A 14,271-nucleotide genomic window follows, 5' to 3' on the forward strand; every position below is an offset into this window, starting at 1 on the left:
CTTTCGACTGGGAGGGGAAAAAAAGGTCAAATCATAATTTTAGTGTTAAAAAAATAAAACTATATCCTCTTAAAAGAAAAAAAAAAAACTGACATCACTCGCTGTTCTCTCATAAGGCCATCACAAATGTGAAGCAGGAAAACGGCCACCTCAAAGACTTTCAGGACGTTCCACAGGATGGACGTTATGGAGGCGAGAGATCCATGTTCCCTCCTGCCCGGAAAAAAAAAAAAAGGAAATGAGGTACATTGGGAGGTAGCGAACAACAGTTTGGCCATCTCTCTACTAGTTCATTTCAGAAAGCCCCTTCTTTAAAACCTAATTCATTGCCACGCAGTGGAGTGGACTCAGCTTTAAGCAGAATAGACAGCTGAGGGGTACTGCAAAAGTGGCCAGAAGTTTGACTACAGCTTCATCTGAACAGTGTTCTTAATTGGATATTGGTGGAGGGGGACAAATTTTGTGGCCTAATATGTCAGCAGGGCACATGTGGAGTTTGGCAACTCAACAGCATCGTTTTGCCTGTCCATACCAAGGATTTGTATTGTGGCAAAGATGGATGCTGCTCCCTGGCCGAAGCGCACCCTTTCTTGTTTTCCCCTAGAAAAGCAGGAGGCTCAACGGGGGGAAGGGGGGGGGAGTGCAGAGGTCTCCGTTTCCAGCAGTCCTCACACTCCAAGGCAAAGAGATTAGAGGAGAAAAAGCACGACCCTCTCTCAAACATGGGTCAATCCTGTGTTTTTTACCCAATGAAATATGTAGCTTCACATGGAGAGAAAGCAGAAAGAGGAGAAATGAAAGCAGATGCAGCTTAGGTTCATGATTCTTGGTTTTAATACATTCACAGATAAACCTTAAAAATAAGAGACATTGATTTGATTCTGCTGCTGGGGCAGTTTTTTTCATTGATGGCAATCTCGGTTGTATGTGCTCAACTAGACTGCCTCTCTCTCCCCCCCCCCCCCCCCGCAAGTTCCAAGGATGCTCTGACAAGTGGGCTTCTCTTTGTGCACATCCTTCCCCCTCTGGAATGGGGGGAAGCGCACAGGCACTGAGGATTACCCAAGAGACAGGTGGGGTGGGACAGTGGCGGTGATGGGGAGTGACAGATTTCAGGGGTGCCGCAAGAATATGGTCAGCACCTCCCAACCCCTGGAGCTCCATGGCAATTCTCATTCCCATCACTCTGGATCCCTTTTACCATTCACTTGCAAATGCTGGGGTGGAGGGAGTGGGGTGAGGGGGAGACACCTTTGATCAAACAGTGTCGAAAGTGGCTTTTAACTTTCCAGCTTGCTTTCTTTGGGATGTTTTATCTTATTCCATCTTGTGTGTACCAGAAGGAATTTATTTAGGCACTCTTTTTTTCCTGGGATGTGACAAGTCGCAAAAGAACAATACTCCCCCTTTTGCCCCCCCCATGAAGCTAAAATGTGGCACCTGAAAGGAATCCAGCGGCTTTCTCCTAAGCATGGGAAGGGAAAAAAAGGTTGTGCCTTAAAAATTTGTCTCTTCAGTACCAAATCCATTTGGGTCTCTTTAAAAAAATCAATATTCAGATAAAAATATGGCTGAATTTATATTTAATATATATTTATAGTGTTGCACACACCTAGACAGTGTAAGGGGCTGAGGTTTAAAGGCAGGAAGAAGGGAGGAAGAAAAAAAAACGTTAAAATCAGTAGTGGTGGGGCGGTGACCAAAATTTCATTTTGCAAAGTTAAATGTCCTTTTAAAGTCAACATAAAAATGACCTGAGAAATATTATTATCCCTCACTTGGAATTAAATCTCTTATGTACACAGTAGAAATGGATGGATGATACACACACACACACATACGCGCAACATACACCTCTCACCCCTCTTCTACCCCGTCCCACCTCGATGTGGCATCCTTAGTCTACATCTCCCAGTCTAGTTAGGCCATTTGGGCATGGGCGGCTGCTGTTCCACTCCATCTGGGATGCCTGCTTACGGCAGTCTAGACAGGCAAACTTCATTTCTCAAAATTTCGTTCTTTTGCATTGTGTATTCATTGTACCAGTGCAAATTAAACACAAACAAAACAACCCCCCCCCCCCGAAACAAACAACATTGCCAAAGTTGTCCCAGGGTGAGGCTGAGCCACCTGGGGCAGATTCTGTCGTGAGGACCAGTTAACTAGAACGCTCTTCAAGCTAAGGGGTGCTGGGGTGGACAGGCTGGCTTTGGACATCCTCCTCGGGTTTTTTTTCTTCTGTCTCTGGCTGGTCACTGCTCCTGAAGGCCTCTTGCAGCTGCTGCCGTCTCTGTACCTCGGCCTTAAGGCTCTCTAAATCTTTTTGGCTGTGGAAAGAGAAGGAAGAATAAGGGATCGTTCGGACTGTGGGAGGCTGTTGGGGGAGAACTCAGATGCGATTTTGGAATGAAGATGGATGATTTTGGACTTGGTGGACAAAAAGGGGGTAGGCCATCTTCCTTTCTTAAAGCAGGAAACTTGAGGGTACATTTTTGAGCAGGAAGACCATCAGCTTGAAATACAGAAGGTTCCCAGGGCCAATTTGGGCACTTCCTGCTGAAAGATGCAAGTGATGGTCTTCTCCGGGGTTTTAGGCAAGTGATACTGGGCTAAATGGACAAATACAGGTAGTCCTCGCTTAACAACCATTAGTGACAGTTTGGACTTACGACGGTGCTGAAAAAAAATGGAACTCACATGACCGTTGCAGCATCACCACAGGGAACTGTGTGATTTGCTTAACGACCATATGTTTTGCTTAATGCCCATAGTGATTTGCTTAATGACCGCTGCAAAAAAAATTGTAAAAATCAGGTCGGATTCACTTAATGACCACTTAGCAACCAAAATTCCAGTCCCAGTTGTGGTCATTAAGCAAGGACTACCTGTAAGTCTGATGGGGTCATGTATCTTAAAACTCATAAAAAATGTTGTTAATCATGGTAGCAAATCAATATCCAATACCAGAATTTTGTGCATGTGTGTGTGTGTGTGTATTTAAAAAAAAACCCCAAGATTTGTTTCTTTTTTTAAATGATACATTCAACAACATCCTGGGAGTGGTCTTCTACTGCAGTTTACAAGTTAGGAATAAAGTTTAAAAGACCACTTTGGCTTCCTGCTGAAAGCAGATGCAGGACAAGGGATTTTTTGAGGAGAAGCTGAAGGGGCAGGGAGAAAGTTTTAAGGCAAAACTCAAGCAGCAAAGCATGCCAGGCCCTGCAGAACTACGAAAAAAAATTGGACCACTGATTTCTCCTTCTGTGGGTCCCCTCTTTACATACAACTTGCAAACGTTTTGGAAGTCTCCCCTTAAAAGTGTCTCAGGAGGACCACTCCTGCTGGTGGGCCTGAAGTAAAGCGACAGGAGGGGGCAAGGTTCTGCTCTCTTTACCTTAGCGGAATAAAGAGAATTCCATTGATAATGTTCAGCTGCTCTAAGACACTGGCCATGCTGGGAGCTGTGAACTAGGAAGTGAAGAAGATGAGTTTAGTGCCACATTAAGAAAGAAAACAACCCAAATCCCTCCAACAAAGTCAAGAAACTTGCTTCTTTTCAAGTTCCCTTTTAGTTTTGAAAAATTCAAACAGAATAAAAGTTGGGCATGCCAATCGCATAGCCTGGATATCATTCTTTTACCCAGGGATGGAAGACTCAAGTAAGGATGGAATCTTTTAAGGACTTGCTCCTTCCAGGGGCCTGTCAGGTTGGGCTGAACAGGAAGAACAGCAGGGCAACCGTAAGCAGGCTAGCAAAAGCCCTACTGAATGGATGATGGGCTCAATAGTGAGCCAGACCTGCTGATGTTACTCCTACCCACTTTTTTCTAGACCCTGGATTTCAGCAGTTGACGGCTGCTGCTTCCTCCTTCCGCTCTTCTGCCTGGTATTCGACCAAGTTGGCCAGCCATTTTTATCTCCTCTAATGCTTCGTAAATACATAAAGGCACGGAACAGGTTTTGTTTTGGGGAAGGGACCTGGGTTCAAGTCCCTGCTCTGCCAACAAACTGGCTAATCTATCTGCAGCATCTTTCAGCTGAGAGGTAGACATTTCTCCCTTTCCCTCCAAAAGTTGCAGTGTGCAAGTAGTAATGTTTCCACAAAGGCAGGGCATAAATCTGGGGCCCCATTGGTTTTTTTTTTTTTTTGCACTGGGAATGGTTAAGACAAAATAGATGTGAAATGCTATGTCTAAGAAGCTTCGTGCATCTTAGTTTTTATTTCATTTCCCCCCACCCAAGTGAAAATGATGCGACTGAAAAGTAACATCCTGCCCCCAAATGTTGGTGTTGCAATACTGAGGGGCTCTAGGGACCAGATGTCATTGGCCAACACCTTTAAGCGCAATGTGACTCATGGGTGAGGCCGGCCAAGAAGGGGCTGCAACCAACATGGGCTCTTCCAGCTAAAAAAAAAGGCCCTCTGTAACAGTGCTAGAGAATGGACTGAACAAGCACACTGAAGTACATTATACAGCTTACTTTCCAAAACTAGACTGGCCTCTTCACTCTGAAAAATGGGAGAGGAAGAGTGGAGATGGGCCGGTCCAGCTCCAACATCCCTGGTAGGGGATAACTTTCAGTAACTCCCTCTTTTGAGGCAGATGGGGGGTGGCTAAATTTGAGTAATAAATAAAATAAATAAAAATAACTCACTTTCAAGGGCATAATGTTGGCATTGGATCCATTTTTGTAGATCTCATTCATTGTGCGTTGAAGGGCCACAGCCTGCTGAGTCAAATATTTCAAGTACTCCGAGCTGTCTTTGGTCTTCTCATGATGCTCGCCAAGCTAGCCACAAAAGACACGTATGCATCAAATAGCAATTAAGAGGAAACCTACTGCTATGCCTTCAGAGCAGCTTCTTTTCCACTCAGTGGCTAACTAGGTACAATGGCTAACTTGTCTGCAGCTGCACTCGTAAAACAGCAGCAGGGACAAAACGTTTCTGAATATGGAGTTTCCATATATTCTTCAGAGCTTAATAGCCTCTGATAGATCTCCAGTTTGTCTAACTGTTAACACTTCAGTACGGTACAGCAGGAAGAAAGTACATTTTGGGAAATGTCTGTCTGATTTCTTTAAAGAAGTTTTTAAAAATGCAAAGAACAGCCTTAAAGCGTAAGAAATCCTACTCACTTAGAAAATATGCTGTCAACAGATTATAACATCTGAACAAGTTGTAACTACATATTTGTTCTGGACCTTCGCCACCTGACATCCAACATGCCTGGAGATCAATTCCCAGCTCCTCAACCAGAGGTGTCCCAAGGCCTTTGGCCAAGGGTGTGCAAAATTATTCAGGCCCAAATACATCTGTTTCAGGTGTTCCAAGCTCAAAACAAAACGAGCTGAAAGAAACTTGGCCACTTTAATTGGCATTGTTTGGAGTATTCCAGATTGTTCCCAGGGAAGAGACTTTTCGTGGCTTCTAAGTGAGCTAGGTTTAATCTTTTTTCCAGTCTAGCCAGGATGGGTTGATGTCAGGGATGGTTTGGGCTGGACTGCTGGGACAAAGCAACCGTTAATGCAGCAGATGGAGCATGGCTCAAGAGCCACCATGGAGTCTGCTCTCTTGCCTCAACTGGCTGACCGTGGCTGGAATGGATGGCTCCTATATTGTCTGGGTTGGCTTGTAGAACTTTAGTGCGTACATATGTGTGAATTTGTTCATCTTCTTCTGTCCTATGGCTGTTGAGCTTTAAAAATGCATTTAAAGCAGCAAAACCTTTATGTGGGTTTGACTGACGAATTCTGGTGTATGTTGCACTCTACGCAAGTCTTTTTATGGAAGTTGAGCTTTCCGATGCAGTTAAATGCAGGTTTTGCTGTTTTGCAGAGCTTGGCAATTGCAACCTGCCGTACTAGTAAGAATTTGGGGCTGCTGTAAAGTTAATGTTACACATGCAAGGTAAGCTACAGCAGGGTAACAACAATACAATCATTTTTGCTGAGCGTGTGCTTATCAGGAAAGCAAAAAAAAAAAAAAAAAGCTGTGTGCCTAAATAAATAGATAAAATTCTCTTAAGAAGTATTTACCTCCATTATTACTTACGGGAATGTTTTGATTATTTTGTTAAAATTAGAAATAATTCCATGTCATGTTCTCATTCTAATGTATGGTTAACATTGTAACGTTTCACATGTCATTCTCTGTTCCGTGTTCTTTCACCCGGGGTTTTTCCATTCTTTCGCCCTCTCTTGTTTTGAGGGCTTGGAATGCATGTTTGGGTTTGCGCTCCTGTTCAAGGTTACTTTCCCAGGCGCGTCTAACGGCTTCCAGCACCTGGGAGGGGGAGCGTCCTGACGGGCGACGGGGCGGGACCTGCTCACAAGCAAGGCTTTTAAGTTTGTATTTGGCGCGCTTTTGCTCATTCTCAGCTTTCTCTGTATTTGCATACTATTCCTTTAATAAATCAGTTATCTTTAAGCCCGAGCTTGTGAGACTGAGTATTTGGGTTTAGGCAATCATTACATAAAGCTGAGAATCATTTCTTTGTCCATTTTCCGCTGGCCCCATCCAATCCTTGGATAAGAGGGAACGCCAGCGATGACAGAACCTCAATTTCGCGTAAGTGAGGGAGGCGAAGAAGAGCGGGAGGTGGCCAAAAGCCGGCCAGCGCTAACCTCGAGAGCGCAAAGAGCAGCACGTCGGGAGTTGCGAGATACCCAATTGGACGAGCTGCTAACATCCATACAGGAGAGTCTTAGGAGTGAACAGAGATCTGTTATGGAAAGAACCACGGGGAGGGGGTCTCCCCAATTGGCCTGGGAGCACGAAGTCCCCTTGTCACCAAAGGTGGTGATAACCAACCAACCCCAGGAGGAGCCGGTCACTCCGGCCCGTATGAGGGCATTGGAAGATAAAATGGATTTAATAGTGACGATCCTCAAGGATCTACCCAGAGAGGATCAGCCCAGAGGGGCAGAGCCCACCCCGGAGGATTGGGAGGAAGAGCCGTCACAGTACCCCAGGCACAGCACCCTGTCGACCCGGGGGAGAAGTAAGACTCGATCAGCCCATCAAAGGGGAGAGCGAGAGGCAAGACCCCCTAGGGATCGACTACCTGTGGGGGCTCGGCGTACGCTGTCATTCGCGGCACCGCCACAGCCAGCTGAGCCGGCAAGAACCTTCCCACCATTTGGAGTGAAGTTTGATGGGGATCCCGCAACGCTCTCCTTCTTTATTACGAATGCCAAGCATTATATAGAAGATTGGGGTCGGAACTTTCAGTCTGAACACGGCAAGGTCAATTTCATTGCCAACAAGCTGAGAGGAAGGGCAGCAGATTGGTATGTGCAACTATGCCAAGCTGAGGCAACTGAGTTAGAGGACTTTGATGAATTTTTGTGGGCACTCAAGGAGCATTTCGAAGACCCCCTAGCTCAAGAAACGGCCAAAAATGACCTGCGCAAACTCTACCAAGGGTCCCTCTCAGTTGCTAAATATGCGTTGGAGTTTAAAGCTTTAGCAGGAAAAGTGGAAGACTGGTCTGAGCCAACAATCATCGAATTGTTCAAGCAGGGGCTAGAACCCGAAATCCTTCGATGGGCGCTAGGCAGAGACGATCCCAAAACGCTATATGGGTGGATTCAGTTGGCGGGAAGCGCAGAAAATGCCCTACGAACCTATGCCCATACCAAGGAGCTTCGACAAACACGTCTCGCTAGAGGGGCGCGCACATCTGGACTTGCCAGCCGCCCCAAACCAAAAACCTGGGAAGAAGAGAGGGAGCAACGGTTCTCCAAGGGTCAGTGCCTCAGATGTGGGAAAGAAGGACATCGAGCCACTTCGTGCCCAAGACGCCGTCCAGAGGAACGACAGACGAAACCCACGGTAAAGACGCCTGCTCCTGCTCCACCGCGAAAACTGAAGGCAGCCCTCGCGGAACTGGACCCCCCAGACCTTCCCTTCGGTGAAGAGGAGGAAGAGTTGCAATTCGAGCAGCCGGCGGGAAAAGCCTACCACCTGCCCTGAAGGGCGCCCTAGGGCAGGTGGAAGAAACCGGGCGTAACCATGATTCGGTGAGTGGAAACTTCCCCACACTGACTGTTAAAGTTAAACTAAGCTCAAAAACCAAAACGGTGGAAGTGTGGGCCATGCTAGACTCGGGTTGCTCCCGTTCCCTGATGCACCCTGATGTCGTAGCGGCTCTGGAACTGCCCACGTTCCCTTTGCCAAGACCCATGATTTTCACCCAATTGGATGGAACTATGGCGGGAGGGAAGGCAGTCAATCTTTCCACGGGACTGGTCGCCTTGCAGATGGGCTCCCATCAGGAAAAGCTGCCATTTGTGGTAGCTCCAGTGGGGGGTCCTCTGGTAATCTTGGGGATGCCTTGGTTTGTGAAGCAAAACCCTTTTATCAACTGGCTGCATAGAACTGTGACGTTTGCAGATGGATTTTACAAAGTACCCGAAAAGGACCTACTGGAGGACATGGAGGGTGGTGGGGTAGCGTATACCACTGTGCAAACGCTTCAACCTCTTGAGGGGCTACCCAATCAGTACCAAGATTTTGCTGAAGTATTTGGGGAAAAGGAAGCAGATCGCTTGCCACCCCACCGAAAAACGGACTGTGCCATTGAGTTTTTACCAAATGTAAAATTGCCTCACCCAAAAATATACCCCATGTCTCCCAAAGAGCTTACCACGCTAAGGGAGTTCATTGACAAAAATCTAGCTAGAGGTTTCATTGAGCCGGCAAATTCCCCGGTAGGAGCGCCTGTCCTATTCAGGCCAAAAAAGGATGGGTCATTAAGGCTGTGTACCGATTTCCGCGGGCTCAATGCGGTCTCAATATTAAATAAATATCCTTTGCCCCTGATCAAAGATATGTTATCACATCTGGCCAGAGGCAAAATCTTTTCAAAACTAGATTTGAGAGAAGCCTACTTTCGCATTCGCATAAGGGAAGGGGATGAGTGGAAGACAGCGTTCAACTGTCCTCTTGGAGCTTTCCAATATAAAGTCTTACCATTCGGGTTATCTGGGGCACCTGGGGTTTTTATGCAACTAATCAATGAGGTCTTGCATGACCACCTATTTAAAGGGGTACTGGTATATTTGGATGATGTATTGATTTATACTGAAACCATGTCAGAACATATCCACCTGGTGCGTCAGGTACTAGCTAAATTGCAAAAAGCACAGCTGTATGCAAAACTGTCAAAATGTGCCTTTCATCAGTCGCAAATTGATTACCTAGGGTACCGGATTTCAGCTCAGGGCATTGAAATGGACCCTGCAAAAGTAGAAGCCATCGTGGCATGGGAACCTCCCCGTACCAGGAGACAATTACAGAGTTTCCTTGGATTCTCTAATTTCTATCGAACATTCGCCCAAAATTTTGCGGAAATCGCCCTCCCCCTTACTGAACTGTTAAAAACTAAAGGACAGGGGGATACGCGACGTTCAAAGAACCCAGGCGCGCTCCTTAAATGGACTCCCGCCTGTCAGCAAGCGTTTGAAGCGCTGAAACAAATCTTTACCACAGAACCGATTTTACAGCATCCAAACCCCTCTAAACCCTTCGTGGTACAAGTCGATGCTTCTGATTTTTCCATAGGAGCAATTCTATTACAAGCTGACCAATCTGGCGCTTTAAAACCCTGTGCCTACCTCTCTCGCAAATTCACGGAAACAGAGAGAAGATGGCATGTTTGGGAAAAGGAGGCGTTTGCTGTAAAAACAGCGTTAGAGACGTGGCGACACCTATTGGAAGGCACTTCAAACCCTTTTGAAGTCTGGACTGACCATAAAAATCTGGAAGCTTTAAGCACCAGTCGAAAACTCAGTCCCAAACAGCTGCGCTGGGCTGAGTTTTTCAACCGCTTTGACTTCACCCTTAAATTTATACCAGGCAGAAAAAATTTCTTAGCTGATGCACTCTCGCGCAGACCCCAAGATGCTGGCCCAGGGCCAACGGTCCAAGGCACAGTCTGGACCGACAAACAATTAGGTTTGGCAGCGGTGACTCGCAGCCAGACCCGAGCGCAATCAACTCCGCCTCCAGCCGCTCCGCCTTCCAGCCGCCCGCCTCCCTTGTCAATTCCCTCCGATTTGCAACAACAGTTGCTCTCCCACCTTAAAACAGATACTTGGTTGCAAGCCAATAGACACATTTTAACTTTCACCGATGATCTTGCCTGGCGCAACGATCGTCTCTATGTACCCGAATCAATGCGAAAAACCATACTCCAGCGCTGCCACGATGACAAGCTAGCTGGGCATTTCGGCTACGTGAAAACTTTGCACCTCGTTCGCCGCCAATTCTGGTGGCCAACTTTACTCAAAGACTTGAAGGAATATGTCACTGCGTGCCCTGTATGTGCGGCGATAAAGCGCAAACCGGGCAAGCCCCAGGGTCTCCTTCAACCTGTGGCCACTCCATCTGTCCCTTGGCAGGATATCTCCATGGATTTTATCGTTGATCTACCCCCTAGTCAACGCAAAACTGTCATTTGGGTCGTCAAAGACTTTTTCTCCAAACAAGCCCACTTTATCCCATGCGCTTCTATCCCCACCGCACAACAGCTGGCACGCCTCTTCCTCATCCACGTGTACCGCCTCCACGGTATCCCCGCCCGTTTGGTGAGTGACAAAGGCACACAATTTACGTCACAATTTTGGCGGGCATTTTTGAAACTTTTGGGTACAAAACAATCGCTTTCTACCGCCTGGCATCCGGAAACGGACGGATCTACAGAGGCGGTTAATTCTACATTGGAACAATACCTCAGAGCTTTTGTTAACTACCAGCAAGACAACTGGGTCGATCTACTCCCATTTGCTGAGGTCGCTTACAACAATTCCATCCATCAAACCACTGGTCAAGTTCCCTTTAAAACAGTTTTTGGACGTGAATTCGTTCCGATTCCTGAACTTCCTCATCCTCAACCGCTCCCAGCCACCCTCGCTGACTGGGCAGACTCTCTCAAGGACTCATGGTCTAATATTCTACTCGCTCTCCACCATGCCCAAGCTACCTACAAACGCCATGCAGATGCAAAGCGTTCCCCGGAACCATCTTTTGCTGTCGGAGATAAAGTCTACTTGTCAACTAAGTTTATCAAGTCCCCACAACCCTCTAAAAAACTTGGTCCTAAATTTGTCGGTCCTTTTCCAATTGTTGCTCAACTCAACCCTGTTACGTTTAAACTTGATTTACCTCACAACCTTAAACGTTTGCATCCTGTTTTCCATTGTAGTTTACTCAAACCCTGCCTGTCGTCGGACCGTTGGCATCCGCAGCCCATTCCTCCACCTCCCCTCATGATTGACAACCAGCAACACTTCGAGGTGGCATCTATCCTTGATTCCCGACGCCAGCGCTCCACTCTGCAATACCTCATCCGCTGGAAACATTTCCCTCATCCTGAATGGGTTGCTGCTCCAGACGTGCATTCTCCTCGTCTGGTAGCCCAATTTCACTCTGCCTATCCTAACAAACCGGCTCCCTAATTTCTTTTGGGGGGGCAATATGTCATGTTCTCATTCTAATGTATGGTTAACATTGTAACGTTTCACATGTCATTCTCTGTTCCGTGTTCTTTCACCCGGGGTTTTTCCATTCTTTCGCCCTCTCTTGTTTTGAGGGCTTGGAATGCATGTTTGGGTTTGCGCTCCTGTTCAAGGTTACTTTCCCAGGCGCGTCTAACGGCTTCCAGCACCTGGGAGGGGGAGCGTCCTGACGGGCGACGGGGCGGGACCTGCTCACAAGCAAGGCTTTTAAGTTTGTATTTGGCGCGCTTTTGCTCATTCTCAGCTTTCTCTGTATTTGCATACTATTCCTTTAATAAATCAGTTATCTTTAAGCCCGAGCTTGTGAGACTGAGTATTTGGGTTTAGGCAATCATTACATTCCCTACACCAACTGTTCTCCAGGTCAGGTGGCAAGTGGCAGTCGGCATGGCCTAACCCCTTAGCAAGTCCTACGGCCCTGGGGTGAAGAACAAGGGAATAAGATGCTTGTTTTAAGTTCCATTGTTTCTTATGGATGGAACACCTGAAACATCTTGAGTTTTATTCAGTTGGAATATAAAATACTGAAGCTATTTTGTGTTTAGTTCCTTTGTAACACACCCAACTCAAAATGTTCCAACAGGAGGAAAAAAACCCCTAAAAAAACACAACCTTCTATCTCTGAAACATCTTCCATTTTGCACACCCCAATCCCCTGTGTTTTCCCCAGAAATTACACTGATAGTGAACATTCTATAACCGGGCCTTGCCTCTTTGTGAATGCTCGGTAGAACAACCAGTTTCAAATTACATTTTTTATATTACATATTAATCTGCAGATCTGTACTGAAAGATTGAAGACACTCACTATATTAAGCCAAGCAAGGAATACAAAAAAAAATCCAACCTGATTTTTATAAATTGTGTAGCCTTCTTTCTCGTGCTGCAGAGCTGACCGAAATTCAGCCTTACTCTCATATACACGGGCTACCAAGTGATGGCTGGAAGGAGGATAAAGAACAGAAGATGGGAAAAAGTTTCTGTGCATCACTGGAAGAAAAGTGTGCGGGTATGTGTGCCTGAGACAATGCGAAGTGCAGTTGCCTGGGGGGGGATGAGTGGATTCTTAGCCTCCCTAGGCCCTCCCCTCTCTAATCTTTTAACCATCTATGAGAGTGCTGAGGACGCAGTGGCGCTGTGGGTTAAACCGCTGAGCTGCTGAGCTTGCCGATCAGAAGGTCGGCGGTTCGAATCCGCATGACGGGGTGAGCTCCCATTGCTAGTCCCAGCTCCTGCCAACCTAGCAGTTCGAAAACATGCCAATGTGAGTCGATTAATAGGTACCGCTTCGGCGGGAAGGTAACGGCGTTCCATTCAGTCATGCCGGCCACATGACCATGGAAGTGTCTACGGACAAACGCCGGCTCTTCGGCTTTGAAATGGAGATGAGCACCGCCCCGTGGAGTCGGACACGACTGGACTTAATGTGAAAATGAGAGTGCTAGGCAAGCTTTTTGACCTGGAGATACCTGGACTTTTGACAGCATATATAAAGGGCGCTCTTACAAAATACCTGTGGTGGACATCGCCAATCTCAAACCACACCAGAAGGTGAAACAGCTCTTTCAGATACTGTCTACCATCCCATATAAATTTGACGCTGGAAACTGATTTCCTTTGCAGCAGGTCAACATACAATAATTTTATTAAAGACTGCTTTTAAAAAACCAGGTGAGATAAGGATGACATCATCTTCCTCTAATCTCCAGTAATTAAAAAAACCTCCTTTTCTAGGAAGAGGCAACTTTGGGAGGGTGGGGTGGAAATACGGTTCATGAGTAGCGCACCAAGGCTGAACTCCAGAAAGTGGCCAGGGTTAGGAAAAACTGAACTTGACTAAATTAAACACACTGATTACTCTCTGTGTATTTTACTTTTTCTGCTTCCATTGCATTAAAAATTGCAACTGGTTGGCATGTTTGGAGAAGGTCTTAGGGGTTGCATGCAAATTGGGGGGGATCACATGCAACCCTTGACTTCTGCAGCATTTCCTACAGGCATATATAAAGAGAAAACTTTGGTTCCCCTTTAAGGTTTAGGGAAATACAGATTTGTTTAGGAGGAAGGGGTTCCAAATGGAATGAGAGTATTGGCATCTATAGCAGGAACATCCTACCCTGCAGCATTTTGTTGAAGCGACTGTGTGTGTGTGTGTGTGTGTGTGTGTGAATGTTTGAACCAGTGTTCTCAACCTTGGCAACTTGAAGATGTGTGGACTTCAACTCCATGCTGGCTGGGGAATTTTGGGAGTTGAAGTCCACGCACCTTCAAGTTGCCAAGGTTGAGAACACTGGTTTGAACAAACAAGTGTCCTTGAATACTTCAGTGTTTCACTGTTACCTCCACATATTGCTTGCATACCCTGAGATAGATTCATACAAGTTTCTGCATGGGATGGATGTTCAGTTGTCACCTGTTGACAGAACTGGGAAGAAGAATCTCACCTCAGTGCAACTTTTAGGGACTTGGCCCCATGGAACTTGGAGTTGATCACAAGAGCGTTCTCCAGGAATCGCAGTGAGAGGTCATATTCCATAACTCCATGAAGGACCAGGCCAATATTGTTCTAGGGATGAAGATCATGTGCCAGTTAGACCAAACAGTGGCAAACTTTCAACTCAGGGTAGGTCTCCTCTATACACAGATCACAGAGGGGTGAAAGGACCACCAAATAAATCCATCTCTTAACATACAGAACACCAGCTCTGGGCTCAAAATCAAAGATGGAACAAAGAGTTTCCAATCTGC

General features: G+C 46.4%; 1 protein-coding gene across 1 annotated transcript in view; it reads right to left on the reverse strand.

The window, feature by feature from the left end:
* Nucleotides 1-1,200: 1,200 nt before the first annotated feature.
* The window catches only part of CLUH (clustered mitochondria homolog), an 89,521-nt gene continuing 76,450 nt past the window's right edge, over nt 1,201-14,271 (reverse strand). Inside the window, exons 22-26 of the mRNA XM_063297110.1 lie at nt 13,968-14,089; nt 12,371-12,464; nt 4,657-4,791; nt 3,395-3,468; nt 1,201-2,327 (exon numbers count right to left, since the gene is read on the reverse strand). Coding sequence (XP_063153180.1) covers nt 2,180-2,327; nt 3,395-3,468; nt 4,657-4,791; nt 12,371-12,464; nt 13,968-14,089 — 573 coding nt within the window. The 3' untranslated portion in view covers nt 1,201-2,179. The remainder of the gene's footprint in view (nt 2,328-3,394; nt 3,469-4,656; nt 4,792-12,370; nt 12,465-13,967; nt 14,090-14,271) is intronic.

This window comes from Candoia aspera, chromosome 1 (genome assembly GCF_035149785.1).
Source record: "Candoia aspera isolate rCanAsp1 chromosome 1, rCanAsp1.hap2, whole genome shotgun sequence".
NCBI classification, from domain to species: Eukaryota; Metazoa; Chordata; class Lepidosauria; order Squamata; family Boidae; genus Candoia; species Candoia aspera.